At 47.0% G+C, this 26,206-nt stretch overlaps 1 protein-coding gene across 5 annotated transcripts in view; it reads left to right on the forward strand.

Moving 5' to 3' along the window:
• ECT2 (epithelial cell transforming 2) overlaps nt 1-26,206 on the forward strand; it is a 719,104-nt gene that overhangs the window by 615,067 nt on the left and 77,831 nt on the right. For all 5 annotated transcript variants that reach the window (XM_063916272.1, XM_063916273.1, XM_063916269.1 and 2 more), the window contains 2 exons: nt 8,656-8,775; nt 9,642-9,780. In XM_063916272.1, coding sequence (XP_063772342.1) covers nt 8,656-8,775; nt 9,642-9,780 — 259 coding nt within the window. The remainder of the gene's footprint in view (nt 1-8,655; nt 8,776-9,641; nt 9,781-26,206) is intronic.

Raw genomic sequence — 26,206 nt, forward strand, 5'->3', positions numbered from 1 at the left:
GCATACAGGACTGGGTCCTGGTGACCACGGATGCCAGCCTTCGAGGCTGGGGAGCAGTCACACAGGGAAGAAACTTCCAAGGACTATGGTCAAGTCAGGAGACTTCCCTGCACATAAATATTCTGGAACTGAGGCCCATTTACAATGCCGTAAGTCAGGCAAAACCCCTGCTTCGAAACCAGCCGGTACTGATCCAGTCAGACAACATCACGGCAGTCGCCAATGTGAACCGACAGGGCGGCACAAGAAGCAGGATGGCGATGGCAGAAGCCACAAGGATTCTCCGATGGGCGGAAAATCACGTCTTAGCACTGTCAGCAGTGTTCATTCCGGGAGTGGACAACTGGGAAGCAGACTTCCTCAGCAGACACGACCTACACCCGGGAGAGTGGGGACTTCATCCAGAAGTCTTCCTTCTGTTGGTAAACCGTTGGGAAAGGCCACAGGTGGACATGATGGCGTCCCGCCTCAACAAAAGAGATATTGCGCCAGGTTAAGGGACCCTCAGGCGATAGCTGTGGACGCTCTAGTGACACCGTGGGTGTACCAGTCGGTTTATGTGTTCCCTCCTCTGCCTCTCATACCAAAGGTACTGAGAATAATAAGAAAACGAGGAGGAAGAACGATACTCGTGGTTCCGGATGGGCCAAGAAGAGCTTGGTACCCAGAACTTACAGAAATAATATCAGAGGACCCATGGCCTCTACCGCTCAGACAGGATCTACTACAGCGGGGGCCCTGTCTGTTCCAAGACTTACCGCGGCTGCGTTGGACGGCATGGCGGTTGAATTCCGGATCCTAAAGCATAAGGGCATTCCGGGGGAAGTCATTCCTACGCTGATAAAAGCCAGGAAAGTAGTAACCGCAAACCATTATCACCGTATTTGGCGAAAATTGGTTGCGTGGTGTGAGGCCAGGAAGGCCCCAACAGAGGAATTTCAGCTGGGTCGTTTTCTGCACTTCCTACAGTCGGGAGTGACTATGGGCCTAAAATTGGGTTCCATTAAAGTCCAGATTTCGGCTCTGTCGATTTTCTTCCAGAAAGAACTGGCTTCACTGCCTGAAGTTCAGACTTTTGTAAAGGGAGTGCTACATATTCAGCCCCCCTTTGTGCCTCCTGTGGCACCGTGGGATCTCAACGTGGTGTTGAGTTTCCTGAAATCACATTGGTTTGAGCCACTTAAAACTGTGGATCTGAAATATCTCACGTGGAAAGTGGTCATGTTATTGGCCTTGGCTTCGGCCAGGCGTGTGTCAGAATTGGCGGCTTTGTCATATAAAAGCCCTTATCTGATTTTCCATATGGATAGGGCAGAATTGAGGACTCGTCCCCAGTTTCTCCCTAAGGTGGTATCAGCTTTTCACTTGAACCAACCTATTGTAGTGCCTGCGGCTACTAGGGACTTAGAAGATTCCAAGTTACTGGACGTAGTCAGGACCTTAAAATTATATTTCCAGGACGGCTGGAGTCAGGAAAACTGACTCGCTTCTTATCCTGTAGGCACCCAACAAAATAGGTGCTCCTGCTTCTAAGCAGACTATTGCTCGCTGAATTTGTAGCACAATTCAGCTGGAGCATTCTGCGGCTGGATTGCCGCATCCTAAATCAGTAAAAGCCCATTCCACGAGGAAGGTGGGCTCATCTTGGGCAGCTGCCCGAGGGGTCTCGGTTTTACAACTTTGCCGAGCTACAACTTGGTCAGGGGCAAACACGTTTGCTAAATTCTACAAATTTGATACCCTGGCTGAGGAGGACCTTGAGTTCTCTCATTCGGTGCTGCAGAGTCATCCGCACTCTCCCGCCCGTTTGGGAGCTTTGGTATAATCCCCATGGTCCTTACGGAGTTCCCAGCATCCACTAGGACGTCAGAGAAAATAAGATTTTACTCACCGGTAAATCTATTTCTCGTAGTCCGTAGTGGATGCTGGGCGCCCATCCCAAGTGCGGATTGTCTGCAATACTTGTTTATAGTTATTGCCTAACTAAAGGGTTATTGTTGAGCCATCTGTTGAGAGGCTCAGTTATATTTCATACTGTTAACTGGGTATAGTATCACGAGTTATACGGTGTGATTGGTGTGGCTGGTATGAGTCTTACCCGGGATTCATAATCCTTCCTTATTGTGTCAGCTCTTCCGGGCACAGTATCCTAACTGAGGTCTGGAGGAGGGGCATAGAGGGAGGAGCCAGTGCACACCAGATAGTACCAAATCTTTCTTATAGAGTGCCCAGTCTCCTGCGGAGCCCGTCTATTCCCCATGGTCCTTACGGAGTTCCCAGCATCCACTACGGACTACGAGAAATAGATTTACCGGTGAGTAAAATCTTATTTTTCGGTCTCTGATTCATCTCTGGGGTTGCCCTCCCCTTTTGTAGTTCGGGTACTCTGTATTTACGTTGATAGAATGCGGGATCTTTGTAAATCTGCCTCCCTTTTTATTCTCTATGACTTATACAAATGTGACTGGCCGGATTTTTAACAGATATTGGCCCACTAGTTTCACTTGTCTATCTGCCAGGCTTACCTTTTGGCGAACCAGGCCTCTGTGCAAGCTCATTCCTCTAGGTCAATTGGGACTTTATGCATCATCTTGTTGTATTGCCTCTGGTGAGCAACGTTGTAGAGTTGCAACGTTGTCTTCTGCCCACATTGTTATCACATACTATTGCTTCGAAACCTTTGCCTCAGATGCTGAGTTTGGACATATGACACAGGAGTGTCCCCCCCACCCCACCATGGATGAGGAGAGAGGGATTTTTGTCCTTATTCCACTGGGAACCCACCCTGACACATCTAGCTGGGGTGGGTATTTGGCTATTGCTGGATCGGGTCCTCACATTTAATTTGTGTTCTTTATATTGTTGTGTGCCTGTCTTCCTTTTATTCTTATCCTTCTCCCTCTCCTTGGACTTGTTAATGTAGCTGACTTGCCTGCTGAGGGTGCAGAGTAAAGAGTAGAGAGTGCCTGTGCTGCTGGGAAAAAATATTAATAATTTGGTGCCCAGGCTTCCATTCTCAACTCTCTATCCACAGGTTTTTCCCGGTGTCTCACATGGATTGAGAGAAAGGGATTTAACAGATAAAGACACAAATCCCCTCTTATGTAAAACATTTTTTAAATAAAATACATTTTTTTTGGTCTTTGTTTTATCTAAATACTTTTCTCTGACGTCCTAGTGGATGCTGGGACTCCGTCAGGACCATGGGGAATAGTGGCTCCGCAGGAGACAGGGCACAAAATTTAAAAGTTTGACCACTAGGTGGTGTGTACTGGCTCCTCCCCCTATGACCCTCCTCCAAGCCTCAGTTAGGTTTTTGTGCCCGTCCGAGCAGGGTGCAATCTAGGTGGCTCTCCTAAAGAGCTGCTTAGAAAAAGTTTGTTAGGTTTTTTATTTTCAGTGAGTCCTGCTGGCAACAGGCTCACTGCAACGAGGGACTTAGGGGAGAAGAAGTGAACTCACCTGCGTGCAGGATGGATTTGCTTCTTAGGCTAGTGGACACTAGCTCCAGAGGGACGATCACAGGTACAGCCTGGATGGGTCACCGGAGCCGCGCCGCCGACCCCCTTGCAGATGCCGAATAGAGAAGAGGTCCAGAAACCGGCGGCAGAAGACGTCTCAGTCTTCATGAGGTAGCGCACAGCACTGCAGCTGTGCGCCATTGCTCTCCGCACACTTCACACCAGCGGTCACTGAGGGTGCAGGGCGCTGGGGGGTGCGCCCTGGGCAGCAATGTAATATACCTATTCTGGCTAGAAATATATCACATATAGCCCCTGGGGCTATATGGATGTATTTAACCCCTGCCAGGTTCCAAAAAAAAAAACCGGGAGAAGAAGCCTGCCGAAAAGGGGGCGGGGCCTATTCTCCTCAGCACACAGCGCCATTTTCCTGCCCAGCTCCGCTGCGAGGAAGGCTCCCAGGACTCTCCCCTGCACTGCACTACAGAAACAGGGTAAAAACAGAGAGGGGGGGCACTTATTGGCGATATTTATAATATTTGAGCTGCTATAAAGGGAACACACTTATTAAGGTTGTCCCTATATATATTTATAGCGCTTGGGTGTGTGCTGGCAAACTCTCCCTCTGTCTCCCCAAAGGGCTAGTGGGGTCCTGTCTTCTATCAGAGCATTCGCTGTGTGTCGGTACGTGTGTGTCGACATGTATGAGGACGATGTTGGCGTGGAGGCGGAGCAATTGCCTGTAATGGTGATGTCACCCCCTAGGGAGTCGACACCAGAATGGATGGCTTTGTTTATGGAATTACGGGATAGTGTCAACACGCTACAAAAGTCGGTTGACGACATGAGACAGTCGGCAAACCAGTTAGTACCTGTCCAGGCGTCTCAGACACCGTCAGGGGCTGTAAAACGCCCTTTACCTCAGTCGGTGGACACAGACCCAGACACTGACACTGAATCCAGTGTCGACGGTGAAGAAACAAACGTATTTTCCAGTAGGGCCACACGTTATATGATCACGGCAATGAAGGAGGCTTTGCATATCTCTGATACTGCAAGTACCACAAAAAGGGGTATTATGTGGGGTGTGAAAAAACTACCGATAGTTTTTCCTGAATCAGAGGAACTGAATGAAGTGTGTGATGAAGCGTGGGTTACCCCAGATAGAAAACTGCTAATTTCAAAGAAGTTATTGGCATTATACCCTTTCCCGCCAGAGGTTAGGGCGCGCTGGGAAACACCTCCTAGGGTGGATAAGGCGCTCACACGCTTATCAAAGCAAGTGGCGTTACCGTCTCCTGATACGGCCGCCCTCAAGGATCCAGCTGATAGGAGGCTGGAGAATACATTAAAAAGTATATACACACATACGGGTGTTATACTGAGACCAGCAATCGCCTCAGCCTGGATGTGCAGTGCTGGCGTGGCTTGGTCGGAGTCACTGTCTGAAAATATTGATACCCTGGATAGGGACAGTATTTTACTGACTATAGAGCAGTTAAAGGATGCATTTCTTTATATGCGAGATGCACAGAGAGATATTTGCACTCTGGCATCAAGAGTAAGTGCGATGTCCATATCTGCCAGAAGAAGTTTATGGACGCGCCAGTGGTCAGGTGATGCGGATTCCAAACGACATATGGAAGTATTGCCGTATAAGGGGGAGGAATTATTTGGGGTCGGTCTATCGGATCTGGTGGCCACAGCAACGGCCGGAAAATCCACCTTTTTACCCCAGGTCACCTCCCAGCTGAAAAAGCCGCAGGCTTTTCAGCCGCAGTCCTTTCGTTCCTATAAGAACAAACGAGCAAAAGGACATTCCTATTTGCCCCGAGGCAAAGGAAAGGGTAAGAGACTGCAACAAGCAGCTCCTTCCCAGGAGCAGAAGCCCTCCCCGGCTTCTACAAAGGCGTCAGCATGACGCTGGGACCTTACAAGCAGACTCAGGGGCGGTGGGGGGTCGCCTCAAACATTTCAGCGCACAGTGGGCTCACTCGCAGGTGGACCCCTGGATCCTGCAGGTAGTATCTCAGGGTTACAGGTTGGAATTCGAGAAGTCCCCTCCTCGCCGTTTCCTAAAGTCTGCTTTGCCAACGTCTCCCTCCGACAGGGCGACGGTATTGGAGGCCATTCACAAGCTGTATTCTCAGCAGGTGATAGTCAAGGTACCCCTCCTACAACAGGGACAGGGGTATTACTCCACGCTATTTGTGGTACCGAAGCCGGACGGCTCGGTAAGACCGATTCTAAATCTAAAATCTCTGAACCTGTACATACAAAAATTCAAGTTCAAGATGGAGTCACTCAGAGCAGTGATAGCGAATCTGGAAGAAGGGGATTTTATGGTGTCCTTGGACATCAAGGATGCTTACCTTCATGTTCCAATTTGTCCTTCACACCAAGGGTACCTCAGGTTCGTGGTCCAAAACTGTCATTATCAGTTTCAGACGCTGCCGTTTGGATTGTCCACGGCACCCCGGGTCTTTACCAAGGTAATGGCCGAAATGATGATCCTTCTTCGAAGAGAAGGCGTCTTAATTATCCCTTACTTGGACGATCTCCTGATAAGGGCAAGATCCAGAGAACAGCTGGAGGTCGGAGTAGCACTAACCCAAGTAGTGCTCCAACAACACGGGTGGATTCTGAATTTTCCAAAATCCCAACTGATCCCGACGACACGTCTGTTGTTCCTAGGGATGATTCTGGACACTGTTCAGAAAAAGGTATTTCTTCCGGAGGAGAAAGCCAGGGAGTTATCCGATCTAGTCAGGAACCTCCTAAAACCAGGAAAAGTATCTGTGCATCAATGCACAAGAGGCCTGGGAAAAATGGTAGCTTCTTACGAAGCGATTCCATTCGGCAGATTCCATGCACGAGTCAAGCCTGGAGACGTCTCTTCACATAAATATACTTGAGCTAAGAGCAATCTACAATGCTCTAAACCTGGCAAAACCTCTGCTTCAGGGTCAGCCGGTGTTGATTCAGTCGGACAACATCACGGCAGTCGCCCACGTAAACAGACAGGGCGGCACAAGAAGCAGGAGGGCAATGGCAGTAGCTGCAAGGATTCTCCGCTGGGCAGAAAATCATGTGTTAGCACTGTCAGCTGTGTTCATCCCGGGAGTGGACAACTGGGAAGCAGACTTCCTCAGCAGACACGATCTGCACCCGGGAGAGTGGGGACTTCATCCAGAAGTCTTCCACATGATTGTGGTCCATTGGGAAAGACCAATGGTGGACATGATGGCGTCCCGCCTCAACAAAAAACTGGACAGGTATTGCGCCAGGTCAAGAGACCCTCAGGCAATAGCTGTAGACGCTCTGGTAACACCATGGGTGTACCAGTCAGTGTATGTGTTTCCTCCTCTGCCTCTCATACCAAAAGTACTGAGAATTATACGGCAAAGGGGAGTAAGAACGATACTCGTGGCTCCGGATTGGCCAAGAAGAACTTGGTACCCGGAACTTCAGGAGATGCTCACGGAAGATCCGTGCCCTCTACCTCTAAGACGGGACCTGCTTCAGCAGGGACCGTGTCTATTCCAAGACTTACCGCGGCTGCGTTTGACGGCATGGCGGTTGAACGCCGAATCCTAAGGGAAAAAGGCATTCCGGAAGAGGTCATCCCTACCCTGGTAAAAGCCAGGAAGGAGGTGACTGCACAACATTATCACCGCATTTGGAGAAAATATGTTGCGTGGTGTGAGGCCAGGAAGGCCCCGACGGAGGAATTTCAACTGGGTCGATTCCTACATTTCCTGCAAACAGGATTGTCTATGGGCCTCAAATTAGGGTCCATTAAGGTTCAAATTTCGGCCCTGTCGATTTTCTTCCAGAAAGAATTGGCTTCAGTTCCTGAAGTCCAGACTTTTGTAAAAGGAGTACTACATATACAGCCCCCGGTTCTGCCCCCAGTGGCACCGTGGGATCTTAATGTAGTTTTGGATTTTCTCAAATCCCATTGGTTTGAGCCACTCAAATCGGTGGATTTGAAATATCTTACATGGAAAGTAACCATGCTACTGGCCCTGGCTTCAGCCAGGAGAGTGTCAGAATTGGCGGCTTTATCGTATAAAAGCCCATATCTGATTTTCCATTCGGACAGGGCAGAACTGCGGACGCGTCCTCACTTTCTGCCTAAGGTGGTTTCAGCGTTTCACCTGAACCAGCCTATTGTGGTGCCTGCGGCTACTAGCGATTTGGAGGATTCCAAGTTGCTGGACGTTGTCAGAGCATTGAAAATATATATTTCAAGGACGGCTGGAGTCAGAAAATCTGACTCGCTGTTTATACTGTATGCACCCAACAAGCTGGGTGCTCCTGCTTCTAAGCAGACGATTGCTCGTTGGATTTGTAGCACAATTCAACTTGCACATTCTGTGGCAGGCCTGCCACAGCCTAAATCTGTCAAGGCCCATTCCACAAGGAAGGTGGGCTCATCTTGGGCGGCTGCCCGAGGGGTCTCGGCATTACAACTCTGCCGAGCAGCTACGTGGTCAGGGGAGAACACGTTTGTAAAATTCTACAAATTTGATACCCTGGCTAAGGAGGACCTGGAGTTCTCTCATTCGGTGCTGCAGAGTCATCCGCACTCTCCCGCCCGTTTGGTAGCTTTGGTATAATCCCCATGGTCCTGACGGAGTCCCAGCATCCACTAGGACGTCAGAGAAAATAAGATTTTACTTACCGATAAATCTATTTCTCGTAGTCCGTAGTGGATGCTGGGCGCCCATCCCAAGTGCGGATTGTCTGCAATACTTGTACATAGTTATTGTTACAAAAAAATCGGGTTGTTGTTGTTGTGAGCCGTCTGTTCAGAGGCTCCTACGTTTGTCATACTGTTAACTGGGTTCAGATCACAAGTTGTACGGTGTGATTGGTGTGGCTGGTATGAGTCTTACCCGGGATTCAAAATCCTTCCTTATTGTGTACGCTCGTCCGGGCACAGTATCCTAACTGAGGCTTGGAGGAGGGTCATAGGGGGAGGAGCCAGTACACACCACCTAGTGGTCAAACTTTTAAATTTTGTGCCCTGTCTCCTGCGGAGCCGCTATTCCCCATGGTCCTGACGGAGTCCCAGCATCCACTACGGACTACGAGAAATAGATTTATCGGTAAGTAAAATCTTATTATTTTAATTTATGGTCCGCAGTCTGCATTATAACCTTTGTGACTATTTCTGTGCTTGTTTTAGGCAAATCTGTTATCTTCACACAGAGTGCTGGTACAGAGAGTGGAAACTGTAGCTCTTGGGGAAGATCTATGTGACAGGGGAGAGCAAGTCACACTCTTTCTATTTAATGATTGCGTTGAGGTGAGACTATTGAATATTAACATCACAAATAAATGTAGGGTGCTCTGTTAGGAAATTTTAAGTGAGAAAGCATGTTCTAGAAACTTCAAATGTATCAGGTTACATGGAGTGAAATGTAGGAGTATGTTTTTTATGCTTCAAATACTATAAATTGTGATGGGCTCCATTGAATTGTCAGTGGCAACAATTAATACTGTAAGTATAGCTTGATATAAAACAATTGATTAAAGGAGGTTAAATGTGTAAAGGTTGATGACTGAAGGTCTGTTGTCTGATTCGTTGCTGATCAATGTTAAAACACAAGGCCGGCTAACTGGGTATGCGCAAGAACTCGCTATTATCGCAAGATCTCCTATGCAGCCTGAAGCCGGCAGCTGCCACAGCCTGGGACTACGCTTTTCCTGCTGCGGTGAATGGGCAACGACACATGTTCAGTCACTACCACTGAATTTCAGACACCTGCAGCTATCGATTTCTACAGCTGCAGGTGTCTGAACATTCAGTGGTAGTCACTATTCATACATTGCCTTGCATATCGGCGTGCTATTTTGTAGATAGCAGTGCCGATATAGACAGGGGCATATAGTGTTCCCGTCATTTAGCACACTTCCTGCATTCATATATGGGGAGAAGCAGTAACGGTGCTGATACCACTTCTCCCCCATACCGACTTACAATACATCTACCCCAATGTGATGTACTTATCAGATGTGGTAAGCAAGTGACACAACAATGAAAGGGCTGCGGTAGTGAGCCCTGTTTTATGTATGGATCGGCTTTGCAAACCTAAAAAGACCTTTTTGCTCCAGTTGTTTTGTTCTCCTGATGTTTGTATGTATTTAACAATAACAACATTTTGTTTTCAGATTGCAAGGAAACGGCACAAAGTTATTAGTGCTTTTAAAAGTCCTCATAGTCACACAAGACCCCCTGCATCTCTTAAGCACATTAACTTGATGCCTTTGTCACAAATAAAGAAAGTTCTTGACATCCGGGAGACTGAAGGTCAGTAAAACATTTTAATGTACCTTGATAACTAAACTGTAGTAATTTGTATGTAATGTATCTATTATGTGCTGCTCTTTGAATACAATAAACCTGCTGTAAGCTACTGCACTCTATTTAGTATGTTTTTTTCGAATGAAACATTCTCTACAGTTTGATGTGAGAGACCCAAAAACAACTGCTGTATATTAGTGGACTGTAGCTGTAATTTTGCTTTTGGTTAATTGTTAAAAGAACATAATGTACGTGAACTATTCAGATATACATGTTTTTCATATGCTACAGTTTAAAAAAAAGTTTAATAATTTAATGTGTGTGTGTGTATAATGCAAATGATAGAACAAAATGACTAGAACAACATTTCTTAATCTGGAATATCCAGAATATCCATGCATGAGCACAAGTAGATCCATTATTATCTCAGTCAGTTTGATTTACCCACCTGTGCTGAAGCAGGGATATCCCTAATGTCTGAGCTGTGCGAGTAAGCCACTAAGACAGAGTTTGCGAAATGCTGGACTAGAGACTAGTTTATTTTGCAGAACCTATTGCCCATGAAGTGGTCGCCATTCTACTAGCTGGCTTTTGTAGATATCTAATGTGAGCGTGAATGATTGCTTCTCTTTTTCACCTGGAAGTAGCTTGTTTGGAAAGGGCATGACCTTTCCACATTTTTATCAGAGGCGCAGATAATTGTACCCAAGTTGCTTTGACTTGTATAAATATAGAGCATAGTAATGCAATTTCCTGATAAGAAATAAATCATACTTTCTCTTACGTCCTAGAGGATGCTGGGGACTCCGTAAGGACCATGGGGATAGACGGGCTCCGCAGGAGACATGGGCACTTTAAGAAAGACTTTAGGTCTGGGTGTGCACTGGCTTCTCCCTCAGACCTCAGTTTGATACTGTGCCCAGTGGAGACTGGGTGCATTACAGGGAACTCTCCTGAGTTTCCTGTTAGAAAGCATTTTAGTTAGGTTTTTTATTTTCAGGGAGCCTGCTGGCAACAGACTCCCTGCATCGAGGGACTGAGGAGAGAGAAACAGACCTACTTCTGTGAGTTTCAAGGCTCTGTTTCTTAGGCTACTGGACACCATTAGCTCCAGAGGGATTGGTATGCAGGTCTCACCCTCGCCGTCCGTCCCAGAGCCGCGCCGCCGTCCTCCTCGCAGAGCCGGAAGATAAAAGCCGGGTGAGTATGAGAAGAAAAGAAGACTTCAGAGGCGGCAGAAGACTTCTTGATCTTCACAGAGGTAACGCACAGCAGTAACGCTGTGCGCCATTGCTCCCATTCACCTCACACACGGCAGTCACTGTAAGGGTGCAGGGCGCAGGGGGGGGCGCCCTGGGTAGCATATAAACCTCTCCTTTGGCAAAATTACATATATACATGTACAGCTGGGCACTGTACATGTATATAAAGAGCCCCCGCCAGTTTTTTAAGTATTTTGAGCTGGACAGAAGCCCGCCGCCGAGGGGGCGGGGCTTCTCCCTCTGCACTCACCAGCGCCATTTTCTCCACAGCACAGCGCTGAGAGAAAGCTCCCCGTACTCTCCCCTGCTTACTCACGGTGACAGAGGGTTTTCAAGAGGGGGGGGGGGGGGGGGGGCACATTATTGGCGCATATACATATAATAAGGTGCTACTGGGTAAACATTTGGTGTTTTTTCCTGGGTCATATAGCGCTGGGGTGTGTGCTGGCATACTCTCTCTCTCTCTCTCTCTCTCTCTCTCTCTCTCTCTCTCTCTCTCTATCTCTCTATCTCTCTCTCCAAGGGGCCTGGTGGGGAAACGGTCTTCAGATAAGACTTTCCCTGTGTGTGTGTGTGGTGTGTCGGTACGCGTGTGTCGACATGTCAGGTGGAAGGCTCGCCTAGGGAGGAGGGGGAGCGTATGGATGTGAGGTCTCCGTCGGCAGCGCCGACACCGGACTGGATGGATATGTGGAATGTTTTAAGTGCAAATGTCAATTTATTGCACAAAAGATTAGACAAATCTGAAGCTAGGGAACAGTCAGGGAGTCAACCCATGTCTGTCCCTATGTCGCCGGGACCTTCGGGGTCTCAAAAGCGCCCACTATCGCAAATCGGAGACACAGATACCGACACGGGTTCTGACTCCAGTGTCGACTACGATGATGTAAAGTTACAGCCAAAAGTGGCTAAATGTATTCGTTATATGATTATTGCAATAAGAGGTTTTGCATATCACAGAGGAACCCCCTGTCCCTGACACGAGGGTACACATGTATAAGGGAAAGAAACCTGAGGTAACACTTCCCTCCTCACATGAGCTGAACGAATTATGTGAAAAAGCTTGGGAATCTCCAGACAAAAAACTGCACATTCCCAAAAGGATTCTAATGGCGTATCCTTTCCCGCCAACAGACAAGATACGGTGGGAATCCTCCCCTATGGTAGACAAAGCATTGACACGCTTATCAAAAAAGATAGCGCTGCCATCCCAAGATACGGCTACCCTTAGGGATCCTGCTGATCGCAAGCAGGAGGTTACCTTGAAGTCCATTTACACACATTCTGGCACCTTACTCAGACCGGCGATTGCGTCGGCCAGCGTTTGTAGCGCTGTAGCAGCATGGACAGATTCATTATCAGCGGATATTGAGACCCTAGATAAGGATACCATTTTATTGACCCTAGGGCATATAAAAGATGCTGTCTTATATATGAGAGATGCTCAAAGAGACTTTAGTCTACTGGGTTCCAGAATAAACGCTATGTCTATTTCTGCTAGGCGAGTCTTATGGACCCGGCAGTGGACAGGTGATGCCGACTCGAAGAGGCATATGGAGGTTTTGCCTTACAAGGGTGAGGAATTGTTTGGGGAAGGTCTCTCGGACCTAGTCTCCACAGCTACGGCAGGTAAATCGAATTTTTTGCCTTATGTTCCCTCACAGACTAAGAAAGCGACACATTATCAAATGCAGTCCTTTCGTTCAAATAAAAACAAAAGAGTACGTGGATCGTCCTTTCTTGCCAGAGGTAAGGGCAGAGGAATAAAGCTGCACAACACAGCTAGTTCCCAGGAACAGAAGTCCTCCCCGGCCTCTGCAAAATCCACCGCATGATGGGGGGCACGTCTTCGACTTTTCAGCCACATCTGGGTTCACTCACAGGTGGATCCCTGGGCTATAGAAATTGTTTCTCAGGGATACAAGCTGGAATTCGAAGAGGTGCCTCCTCGCCGTTTTTTCAAATCGGCTCTACCGACTTCTCCCCTAGAAAAGGAGTTAGTGTTAAATGCGATTCGCAAATTGTGTCTTCAACAAGTGGTGGTCGAGGTTCCCCTGCTTCAAAGAGGAAAGGGTTACTACTCAACTCTGTTTGTAGTCCAGAAACCGGACGGTTCGGTCAGACCCATTTTGAATTTAAAACCCCTAAACCTATATTTAAAACGGTTCAAGTTCAAGATGGAATCGCTCAGAGCGGTCATCGCCAGCCTAGAAGGGGGGGATTTTATGGTATCTCTGGACATAAAGGATGCATACCTTCATGTTCCCATTTATCCGCCCCACCAGGCGTACCTGAGATTTGCGGTACAGGATTGTCATTACCAATTTCAGACGTTGCCGTTTGGGCTTTCCACGGCCCCGAGGATTTTTACCAAAATAATGGTGGAAATGATGGTGCTCCTGCGCAAGCAGGGTGTCACAATTATCCCATACTTGGACGATCTCCTCATAAAAGCGAGATCACGAGAGAAGTTACTGAACAGCGTGTCACTTTCCCTGAGGGTGTTACAGCAACACGGCTGGATTCTCAACATCCCGAAGTCGCAGCTGGTTCCTACGAACCGTCTGGCCTTCTTGGGCATGATTCTGGACACAGACCAGAAAAGGGTTTTTCTTCCGATAGATAAAGCTCTGGAACTCCTGACTGTAGTCAAGGACCTATTGAAGCCAAAACAAGTGTCAGTACATCATTGCACTCAAGTCCTGGGAAAGATGGTGGCAACATACGAAGCCATTCCCTTCGGCAGGTTCCATGCAAGGACTTTCCAATGGGACCTATTGGACAAGTGGTCCGGGTCACATCTACAAATTCATCAGCGGATCACCCTGTCCCCCAGAGCCAGGGTGTCTCTCCTGTGGTGGCTGCAGAGTGCTCACCTGTTCTAAGTCCGCAGGTTCGGCATTCAGGACTGGATCCTGGTGACCACGGACGCGAGCCTCAGAGGGTGGGGAGCAGTCACACAGGGAAGAAACTTCCAAGGACTTTGGACAAGTCAAGAGACTTGTCTTCACATCAACATCCTGGAACTGAGGGCCATATACAACGCTCTACGTCAAGCGGAGACCTTACTTCGCGACCGACCAGTTCTGATCCAGTCAGACAACATCACCGCAGTGGCTCATGTAAACCGCCAAGGTGGCACAAGGAGCAGAGTGGCAATGGCGGAAGCCACCAGGATTCTTCGCTGGGCGGAAAATCATGTAAGCGCACTGTCAGCAGTGTTCATTCCGAGAGTGGACAACTGGGAAGCAGACTTCCTTAGCAGACACGACCTGCATCCAGGAGAGTGGGGACTTCATCATGAAGTCTTCGCACAGATTGCAAATCAGTGGGGACTGCCCCAGATAGACATGATGGCGTCCCGCCTCAACAAAAAGCTACAGAGGTATTGCGCCAGATCAAAAGACCCTCAGGCGGTAGCTGTAGACGCCGTAGTGACACCGTGGGTGTTCCAGTCGGTCTATGTATTCCCTCCTCTTCCTCTCATACCCAAGGTGTTGAGAATAATAAGAAAAAGAGGAGTGAGAGCAATTCTCATTGTTCCAGATTGGCCACGAAGGACCTGGTATCCGGATCTGCTGGAAATGCTCACAGAAGATCCGTGGCCTCTTCCTCTACGACAGGACCTGTTGCAACAGGGGCCCTGTCTGTTCCAAGACTTACCACTGCTGCGTTTGACGGCATGGCGGTTGAACGCAGGATCCTAGCGGAAAAAGGCATTCCGGATGAGGTCATTCCTACGCTGATAAAGGCTAGGAAGGACGTGACAGCAAAACATTATCACCGTATATGGCGAAAATATGTTTCTTGGTGTGAGGCCAGGAATGCTCCTACGGAAGAATTCCATCTGGGCCGTTTCCTTCACTTCCTACAGACTGGAGTGAATTTGGGCTTAAAATTAGGCTCCATTAAGGTTCAGATTTCTGCCTTATCCATTACTTTCAAAAATAATTGTCTTCTCTCCCAGCAGTACAGACTTTTGTGAAGGGAGTGCTGCATATTCAGCCTCCTTTTATACCTCCGGTGGCGCCTTGGGACCTTAACATGGTGTTGAGTTTCCTTAAGTCGCACTGGTTTGAACCACTTCAAATGGTGGAGTTAAAATATCTCGCTTGGAAGGTGGTCATGTTATTAGCCTTGGCTTCGGCTAGGCGAGTGTCGGAATTGGCGGCTTTGTCTCATAAAAGCCCCTATTTGGTTTTCCATATGGATAGAGCGGAATTGCGGACCCGTCCTCAATTCTTACCTAAGGTGGTGTCCTCTTTTCATATGAACCAACCTACTGTGGTGCCGGTGGCTGCACGAGACTTGGAGGATTCGGAGTCCCTTGATGTAGTCAGGGCTTTGAAAATTTACGTGGCCAGAACGGCTAGAGTCAGAAAAACAGAAGCAATGTTTGTCCTGTATGCAGCCAACAAGGTTGGCGCCCCTGCTTCAAAGCAGACTATTGCTCGCTGGATCTGTAACACGATTCAGCAGGCGCATTCTACGGCTGGATTGCCGTTACCAAAATCGGTCATGGCCCATTCCACTAGGAAGGTGGGCTCGTCTTGGGCGGCTGCCCGAGGGGTCTCTGCACTACAACTATGCCGAGCTGCTACTTGGTCGGGTTCAAACACCTTTGCAAGGTTCTATAAGTTTGATACCCTGGCTGAGGAGGACCTCCTGTTTGCTCAATCGGTGCTGCAGAGTCATCCACACTCTCCCGTCCGTTTGGGAGATTTGGTATAATCCCCATGGTCCTTACGGAGTCCCCAGCATCCTCTAGGACGTAAGAGAAAATAAGATTTTGAACCTACCGGTAAATCTTTTTCTCATAGTCCTTAGAGGATGCTGGGCGCCCGTCCCTAGTGCGGACTACTTCTGCGAGATTTGTATATAGTTTTGCGTACATAAGGGTTATGTTATAGTTTCATCGGTTTTGGACTGATGCTACGTTGTTTTTTTCATACTGTTAACTGTTTAATAAATACACAAGTTATACGGTGTGATTGGTGTGGCTGGTATGAATCTTGCCCTTGGATTAACTAAAATCCTTTCCTCGTACTGTCCGTCTCCTCTGGGCACAGTTTCTCTAACTGAGGTCTGGAGGAGGGGCATAGAGGGAGGAGCCAGTGCACACCCAGACCTAAAGTCTTTCTTAAAGTGCCCATGTCTCCTGCGGAGCCAGTCTATCCCCATGGTCCTTACGGAGTCCCCAGCATCCTCTACGGACTACGAGATAAAGATTTACCAGTAGGTTTAAAATCTTATTTTTGCAGAAAGATGTGTTGGCTTTATTGTCTAATCACTTTTGTACACGCGCGCACACACAGCCTAACCCTCCCTGGTGGTGCCTAAACCTAGCAGAACCTGGCATATTTACATTTGGGATGTAGGCATCTGTATTCCAATTAATGTCTGATTTCGAGTGCCGCCATCCTGACTGCATCCCCATCAGACATTCTTCTGGCAATCGACAAACCTGTCCATCTGATCTGAAAAGTGCCAATTTTCCACTGTCCAGTTTTTGCCCTCTTTACCGCATCGTAATCATTGGGCTTTGTGGTTAGGTTTAATCTTATGGATAAGGGCAGCAAAAAAGGTACTTATCTCCAGGAAAAACTTCAGGGACAGACTAATAAAAGGTACAAGGATTGGACTGCTGAGGACTGGGGTAAAGTCCTTTTCTCTGATTAACCCCTTTCAGATTGTTTGGGGCATCTGGAAAAACGCTTGTCCGTAGATGGAAAGGTGAACCTCACCATCATTCCTGTGTTATCCCAACAATAAAGCATCCTGAGACCATTCATGTGTGGGGTTGCTTCTCAGCCAAGGGAGTGGGCTCACTCACAATTTTGAGAGCACAGCTATGAATAAAGAATGGTACCAAAACATCTTCCAAGGGCAAGTTCTCTCAACCGTCCAAGAACAGTTTGGTGACGAACAATGACTTTCTCCGGCAGGGTCCACAGGTTATCTACAGGATAACATTGGGATATGATGCCTAACAGCGAATTTGCACCAAACTGTGAACGCTTTCGGCCTCCCAGCATGCAACTGGCCTGTCCATGTATGCCTGCCCCCTGGCTCAGGCAAATCTGTTTTCTTTTTCCTACTTCATGGCAGCCCCACTATGGGTTAATGACCCGTTCTCCCAATGTAGACAGAAGGTTTTTTCTTTCTAGTTCCGCCCACGTTGGCTATGTAACTGTGCACCTCCCTTTCTTCCCTGTCCTTTTTTTTTTTTTTTTTTCCTGTCTCAGATTTAGTCAGTGGTAGGTTTGTTGTTTCAGGGCTTACCTCTGCGGTGGAGCCCGCATATGGCTGGATTCAGATTGTTTTTCCTGCTTAGAGATAGGAGCTGGCGGTTTCTGCCATAAGCTCTGTTCTGGTAGTTATGCTGGAGCTGGCGGTGCCGAGAGCTCGCGGTTTTGGAGGCTACACGGGCGGCCAGCAGAGGGTTGAGCGGCGGTCACAGCTGTAGTCTCCTCATGGCTGCGTACAAGAAAGCCGGAAGTAGCGGTGGGCGGTTGCCGGAGCTCATGGCATCAGCATCATTTCCGGGTAGGCCTGGAGGCAGAGTCCCGGAAGTGTATGCGCCATCTCTACTGCGCATGTGCCTGGCCGGAAGGGTCGGAGGGGCTTAATATGGCGCTGCACACTGGAGGGGAGTCAATTCAGTCTGCTTTATGCAGCATTGAGGAAAGCACTGTGGAAGAGCCTTCTCCCCAGAAACCTGTCAGAGTCCAGCCGAAGTAAGTCCTCATAGAGGACTGGATTTATTCAGTCTTTTGTTTTAGAAGCTTAGTATAGTATTTAGTTTTCTAATACGTTGCAGTGTGTCTGATGCTTTTAAAGAGAGCCTGCAAGAAAAAGAATTTATCCAGAAAATGTCCTGCTCGTGATCAGCCATTTACAGGGAGTCAGGATGACAGTCTGTGCAGTGATTGTGTTAAAGAGGCTGCTTCTCCAGTTAAATCATCTGATCAACTTGTGGAGTGTATGGATTGGATGGAGAAATCTTGTGTCCCAAGAGGAATTTATGCAGGGATTTAAGAGGTCTAGATCACAGTCCAGCTTGGATTATGAGTAATGAAGTATTGTCTCCTGGATTTCTTTCACAAGAGGATTATGATGAGGATTGCAGTGCGGAATCAGGAGAAGTTCAGGAGGATGATAGATTTTTTTAACACTGAGCTGGTGGATATTATGTTGAAAAAATATTTACAAAACCATGAAATACTGTATAAGGAAACGGTTCAAGAAAATGAACTAGACTTGCTATTTGAGGATAGGTCTAGTAAAGCTAGATCTTTTCCTGTGCATAAAGTGGTGAAAGACATTGTTCGTAAAGACTGGCAGCAATTGGATAAGAGGATCGGTAGTTTTAAAAGGATTAACCATATGTATCCCATTATTGATGAGGAATTTGTCTGGTGTGATATCACAAAGGTTGATGCATCCTTGGATATGGGTACAATTGCTCATCAGGCATCAGCTTCAGCAGTAGCAGCTCGCAGAACGGTTTGGCTACGTACATGGAAAGCTGATTCAGAATCTAAGAAGGTTCTGGAGTCTTTGCCTTTTACTGGAGATATTCTTTTTGGTAAAGAATTAAACAGTTTTTTGGAGTCAGAAGCAGACTCCCAAGAAAGTGAAGTTTCCTTCCACACACAAATTCATGCCTAGATTTCCAGCTTTTCGGTCTCAAGGAAAAGCAACACGAAAGGGTGATGGTAAACAGTCCCAATACAACAAGTCTGATAAGACTTTAAAGCATTGAGCTACCAGAGGCCCGACTTCCAAATCAGAAGATAACCCATCAGCTTCTTGGTGCGGGCCTCCACCTGGGAGACCCCAGGGTGGGAGGCCGACTTCTTCAGTTTGCACAGATCTGGCAGCAGTCTACCACAGATGCCTGGGTGCAAGAAGCGGTATCTCACGGTTATGCGTTTGCTTTCAAGAAACACCCTCCTCAAAGGTTTTTTTGTACAAGCCCGTCTTCAGTGGAAACAAAGGTCGGGGCTTTGCAAGAGGCAGTTCAGAAATTGCTTCAGTCAGGAGTAATCATCCCATTTCCTCCTGCACAACGAGGACAGGGTTTTTATACCAATCTGTTTCTAGTCCAGAAGCCAAATGGGTCGTTACGGCCCATACTCAATCTCAAAGTTCTGAACAAGTACATTTGGGTACCTCGGTTTTATATGGAGACTTTAAGTTCCATCATTTTGGCCATGGAGCCAGGGGATTTTATGGTATCCCTGGAGATCCAGGATGCTTGCCTACATGTTCCTATAGCACGGTCCCATCAGCGCTATCTCAGGTTTGCTATCCTCCAACAACATTTTCAGTTCCAGGCCCTTCCATTTGGACTGGCTACAGCCCCCAGAGTATTCACCAAGATTATGGTGGTAATGGCAGCTTATCTCCGCCAGCAGAGGATATGAATTTTTCCATACCTCAACAACCTATTAATCCTTGCACAATCTCAGGAATTGCTTCTTTGTCCTCTGCAACAAACAATAGCTTCTCTGCAGAAACACGGTTGGCTCATAAATTGGGCTAAGTCGTCTCTGGTTCTGTCACAACGGATGACTCACTTGGGGGCTGTGTTGGATTCGAGTCTTCAGAGAGTTACTTTACATCTGAACAAAATATCCAAAGTTAAGTTAAGGATTCAGGAGCTGCTACACAGTCAGGGTATCCATTCAAGCAGCAATGCGTGTGATGGGATTGATGGTGTCAACATTTGACATGGTGGAGTATGCTTGGTTTCACTCGAGGCCTCTGCAACGTCTGATGCTGGCCAAGTGGGATGGTTTTCATCAGACCATAAAATAGCAGACTATGGTCCTTCCTCTGGAAGTAAGGAGGTCATTAGCCTGCTGGCAACGGACATCCCATCTGGACAAAGGGAGACCCTTTTGGATATCAGATTGGGAAATTCTGACAACTGATGCCAGTCTTCAGGGCTGGGGAGCGGTGTCAGGAAGGAATTGTTTCCAGGGGCAGTAGACCAAGGAAAAAAGTTGCCTGCCAATAAATATATTGCAACTTTGGGCCATATATATGGCACTTATTCAGGCAAAGGCCATCCTTCAGGGGAAACCAGTTCAAATCCACTTGGATAATTCAACGGCAGTCGCGTACCTTAACCATCAGGGAAGAACTAGCAGCCAAAAAGCAATGAAGGAGGTAAGGCGCAAGTTAAAGTGGGCAGAACTTCATCATCCAGCCTTGTCTGCAGTGTTCGTTCCAGGAGTTCTAAACTGGGAAGCGGATTTTCTCAGTCGACACGCCATTAATGCAAACGAATGGGCTTTACACCCCGAGGTCTTCAAAGCCCTGGTAGACAAGTGTGGGTTGCCGGAGAGGAATCTCATGGCGTCCCGTCAGAACAACAAAGTTCCTGCATACAGGTCAAGAACAAATGATCCCAAAGTGATCTTTGTGGATGCCATGTCAGTGAGATGGGACTTTCATCTGGCCTATGTGTTTCCACCAATCGCCCTATTACCCAGGGTGAAGCGAAAGGCAAAATAAGGAACGGGTGCCGTGATGATGATAATAGCTCCGGCTTGGCCCAGAAGACATTGGTACACAGATCTGCAGAGGATGTTGATAGATGATCCATTCCTACTTCCTCAACGTCCAGAAATACTGTCTCAGGGTCTTTGTTATCTTAAGTACCTGGATCGACTGTCTTTGACAGCATGGCTCTTGAGACTCCCATCCTGAAGGCAAGTGGATTCTCACAACAGGTAATTAAAATTATGCTCAGAACAAGGAAACCTTCCTCAGCTCGCATTTATCACAGAATATGGCAAGCCTATATTCCAGAGGTTCTCAAACTCGGTCCTCGGGGGCCCACACAGTGCATGTTTTGCAGGTCTCCTCACAGAATCGCAAGTGAAATAATTAGCTCCACCTGTGGACCTTTAAAATGTGTCAGTGAGTAATTAATACACCTGTGCACCTGCTGGGTTACCTGCAAAACATGCACTGTGTGGGCTCCCGAGGACAGAGTTTGAGAACCTCTGTTATATTCAATGGTGCAGTGATCGGAATTTTGACCCTAGGTCTTCCAGAGTTTTCAGAGTCTTAGGATTACTTCAAGCAGGAATGGATAAAGGTTTACAGGTGGCTTCCTTGAGAGTGGAAGCCTGGGTACCAAATAGTTAATGTTCTTTTCCCAGCAGCACAGGCTCCCCCTTCCTTATACCCCACCCCTTCAGCTAGCTAGTCCGTTTTAGTTTGGTGGTGCCTCAAGTAGCGGGCATGGTTTTTTTTTTTCTTTTTTTGGGGGTAGGGGCCAGCCAGCCTGTCCTGTTCTTTTCTTTTTCTCCGGCAGGGTCCACAGGTTATCCACAGGATAACATTGGGATATGATGACACGACAGCGGATTTTCACCAAACGGTCAAAGCTTTCCGCCTTCCAGCATGCAATGGGCCCGTCCATATATCCCCGCCTCCTGGCTCATGCAAATCAGTTTTTTTTTTTGTTTGGTGCGGCAGGAGCCAGACCATGGTCAGTGGGCTGTTGGTTTTTAGCAGCCATAAGCTTTTTATTTTTATAGTCTTACTATTATTATTATTATTATTATTATTATTATTATTATTATTATTATTATTAATAATAATAATATTATTATTTTTTTGAACGATCTTTCTAAAAAGTGTTATATATGTACCTTGGAAAGAGTCGCCCCATCGGGTCGAGACAACGCGTGTTCAGTGCTCTTTCGGCGGGCGTCTGTGTAGGATGTAATAGCAAGTCCAGCAGACGTTACCAGGCACATTGCAAATACCGGCAAGGTTTTCCACACATCACCGCTACAAGCATTGCCCGGGAGATGGTAAGCTAATCCCCCTCCAGCTTGGTCTCCGACCGCCACACTCCTCATCTGTCCGCGGTTAGCAGCATCCATCAACCGCCCAGACCGTGCGGCTACACCACCCGGAGATTCTACTCGGCTTTCACGCAATACAAGCAGCTATTTCTCCTCACCTGTACCGAGACTCATCACAGCACTGCCGCAGCGGTAACAGGTGTCTGTATACTGTGTGGATCTCTATGCACGGAGGTCTCCGTTGGTTCAGTGCTGTCGGGACCAGCGGCCTCTTTACTATCTGCAAAACGTCACCTACCTCACCGTTCGGATCTGGTAATTACTTTTTGCTACCATTCATAATTACCGTCCAATCCATATAACTTAGCTCTTCGATTACAGCAGCTTCAAACCCATTGTCACAGATTGAATCTGGGGACGCCCGGTCTCTCAAGTGTCTTTAGAAGTTATTTATGTATATTATTTATGTATATTATGTATATTCATTGTTATACAGTACGGTTTTCCAGCTGCTGACTCTGACAACCAGTATGGTTACATATTGATACTATGTCTATAACATAAACTACAAACAGTTATCGATTGCTGCAATATCATTACTTTTTTGCAACAACAAAATAGCATTCAATAGGAATATCCATTATACATGGCTATAAGCTAGCCACCTTGTTTATATAATACTGTTGTTTAAGGTACATGTTATGTACATGATTATAAATATTATTATACATGTTTTTATTAAAGTACTTTGTAACTTTTATTGAATGGACTCCTCTGGCTGATATTTCTTCAGGGGGTGTATTTTATTTGGTTCCATGAGCGCTTCTATTATCTCCCTATTGTTTAGTTACCAGGCTGTGGCCGGAGCACGGGGAGAAGGTAAGGCATTGGTTCCGCTTAGTAGGGGAACACAGACACAGCCGCACTGTTTTGGGAGGAGACTACCGAACAGTGGCTGACACCACGGGTGCACCAGCGCTAGGCCTTAGGGATCATAGGCTCCAGGGGTAGTATGATGCCATGATGCCTAGGGTTTGTCAGATGCTCCCTTGGTCGTCCCTCCACCCGGTTCATGACCAGTTTCCTCCGAGTCTCCCGCCCTGAACTGAGTTTTCGCTTCCGTCTGAAACGCCGTGTATCTAAGTGGACCCAGTCGCAGCATAGGTGGCTGTGTGACTGGTGCGTCAGTGTTCACTTGAGCGTCTGTGTTCACTGTAGGTTCACGGAGCGGTTGTGTACACTATTAGCGGCTGGATCCACTCAGCATTCGCTAACATATTGATCAATCCTGGAAGCGGGGTAAAGTCTCCCTTTATCCCACTCTCCGGAGTTGGGTGATACAGCACTAAGGGGGTCATTCCGAGTTGTTCGCTCGTTGCTGATTTTCGCTATACTGCGATTAGTCGCAAGGTTCGCAGAGCGCATGCGCTTAGTTATTTTACACACAAGTTAGGTATTTTACTCACGGCATAACAAAGCTTTTTCATCGCTGTGCTGATCGTAGTGTGATTGACAGGAAGTGGGTGTTTCTGGGCGGAAACTGGCCGTTTTATGGGTGTGTGCGGAAAAACGCAGGCGTTCGAGTTGCAAAACGCAGGAGTGGCTGGGCAAACGCTGGGTGTGTTTGTGACGTCAAACCAGGAACGAAAAGGACTGAGCTGGTCGCAATGGCTGAGTAAGTCTGGAGCTACTCAAACTGCGGGGTAATCGTTACGAGAAAATTAGCGAAGCTTTCGTTCGCAATTCTGCTATGCTAAGATACACTCCCAGTAGGCGGCGGCTTAGCGTGTGCAATGCTGCTAAAAGCAGCTAGCGAGCGAACAACTCGGAATCACCCCCTAAGTCTCTATCTATCTACCTTGGAGTACGAATAGTAGGATAAGTGCCTGATGCATATGAGTCTGATAACTATATTGCTGCTGGCTTCTTTCGCTGTGCGACTGAATAAGTTTAAAAAAAAAAAACTCCTATATAAGGTAATGCAGTAATCTGTTTCTCCTACGTGCTCATATTGCTTATTATACTGTGACTGACTGGTAGTGTGATTGCTGACTTTACTATAATTCTGTCAGTTTTCTGTGTATTCCGATCCTCAATTCTGGTGCAAAGCAGGGTAGGGTCAGACTGTATGTCACTTTAACAAGTTTTAAAGTGATTACAGTCGCAAATTGTGTAGATAACACTATACAGGTGTGTGTTTTATTTATCATGTCTAAGAACGGCAAGGGTGAGGAAAATACACTTTCCACAGCAGCACCAACACTCTTTCATGTTGTCTTGCAAAGCTGGGTTAACCTCTCAGGATCTGGTTCATAAGGGATTATGTACAAATTGTTTAGCTTTCACCAAAGCCTCTTAAATAAGCCGAGGCAGGCACAGGTTCAAGTTTAACCCATGGGCTACTTTTGCACAGACATTATCTAGGGTTAGGTTAACCTATTAACCCTTACATGCAACAGTCCACCTGGGCTTTATTACATCCAGCACAGGAATGGCAGCCTCTCAACAAAAGCAGGCTTAAAGCCGGTGGTTTATAAATCACATAGACATGAAACAACATCTTCGGTCTACACATGTTTCAGATGAGGACTCGTCGGAGGATAAGGACTCATCGTACTCCTGGTCTGCATACAGAGACGAGGAGAAAGGCCTCAGCTCAGTGGATATACCTGAGCTAATTAGTGCTATGAAAGCCATTCTATCCTTACAAGAGGCAGCAGCAGATCCTTTGTTAAAATCGAAGGCACCTGTGTTTAAACGTCCCAAAACAGTTAGGACTGCATTTCCTGGGTCAGATCAGCTGAATGGAAATTATGCAAGAGTCCTGGGTTACGCCCAGTAAGAAGTTTAGGATTCCAAAGAAATGGAATTCCCCTTATCCTCTTCCAGCTGGGGACTGTTTATAAAGGGCGGTGACTCCAAAAGTAGATACGCATGTCAGTGCGACAATCTACTTTACCGTCATCATTAAATGATGTCACTGATGGGAAGATACTGTAGATGGTTTTCTAAAAAACATTTTCTCTTTGTCTGGGGCAATCATAAGACCAGCCATGGCTTCAGCCTGGATGGCAAAAGCAATGGCACCCTGGGCTGATGCATTGTAGGATGATTTTTCAGTGGCATCTAGAGAGCAAAAATCTCTCATTACACATATTAAACAGGTGGCTATTTTTATAGAAGCAGCAGCTTTGGATATGGGTACATTTGTCTTTCAGGCATCAGCCTCAGCAGTAGCAGCTCGTAGAGTGGTCTGGCTACGTACATGGAAAGCTGACTCAGAATCCAAGAAGGTTCTGCAGTCTTTGCCTTTTACTGGAGATATTCTTTCTGGTAAAGAATTAAACAGTATTTTGGAGACAGAAGCATTTTCATATAAAGTTCCTTTCACAAACAAATCCAAGCCTAGATTTCCAGCTTTTTTGCCCTTTCAGACTCAAGGAAAGGGTGATGGCAAATAGTCTCAATCTGACAAGTCTAGTAAGACTAAAAAGCATTGGGCTACCAGAGGACCTGCTTAAAAATCAGAAGATAAGTCATCAGCCTGATGGTGCAGGCTTTCACCTGGGGGACCCCAGGGTGGGACGCCGACTTCTTCTTCAGTTTGCACAGATCTGGCAGCAATTACCACAGATGCCTGGGTGCGAGAAGTGGTATCTCACGGTTACGTGTTTTCCTGCACAACGAGGACAAGGTTTTTATTCCAACCTGTTTCTAGTCCAGAAGCCAAATGGGCCATTCCAGCCCATGCTCAATCTCAAAGTGCTGAACAAGTACATTTGGGTGCCTCGGTTTCATATGAAGACTTTACGTTCCATTATATTGGCCACGGAGCAGAAGGATTTTATTGTATCCCTGGATATCCAGGATGTTTACCTACATGTTCCTATAGCCCTGTCACATCAGCGCGATCTCAGGGTTGCTATCCTCCAGCATTATTTTCAGTTTCAGGTCCTGCCAGTTGGACTGGCCACAGCTCCCAGAGTATTCCCCAAAATTATGGTGGTGATGGCATCTTAAGGGGATTAGAATTTATCCATACCTTGACGACTTATTAATCCTGGCACAGTCTCAGGAATTGTTTGTCATCTGCAACAGACAATTGCTTGTTGTTTACAGAGGCACGGTTGGCTCATAAATTTGGTAAAGTCATCCCTGGTTCTGTCACAACGGATGACTCGTTTGGGGGCTGTGCTGGATTCAGGTCTTCAGAGTAATTTTACCTGTGAACAAAATATCCAAAATTCAGTCAAGGATTCAGGAGCTGCTACATAGTCGAAGGGTATCCATTCACGTTACAATACTTGTGATGGGGTTGATGGTGTCGACATTCAACAT

This window comes from Pseudophryne corroboree, chromosome 4, assembly GCF_028390025.1.
Source record: "Pseudophryne corroboree isolate aPseCor3 chromosome 4, aPseCor3.hap2, whole genome shotgun sequence".
Classification (NCBI taxonomy): Eukaryota; Metazoa; Chordata; class Amphibia; order Anura; family Myobatrachidae; genus Pseudophryne; species Pseudophryne corroboree.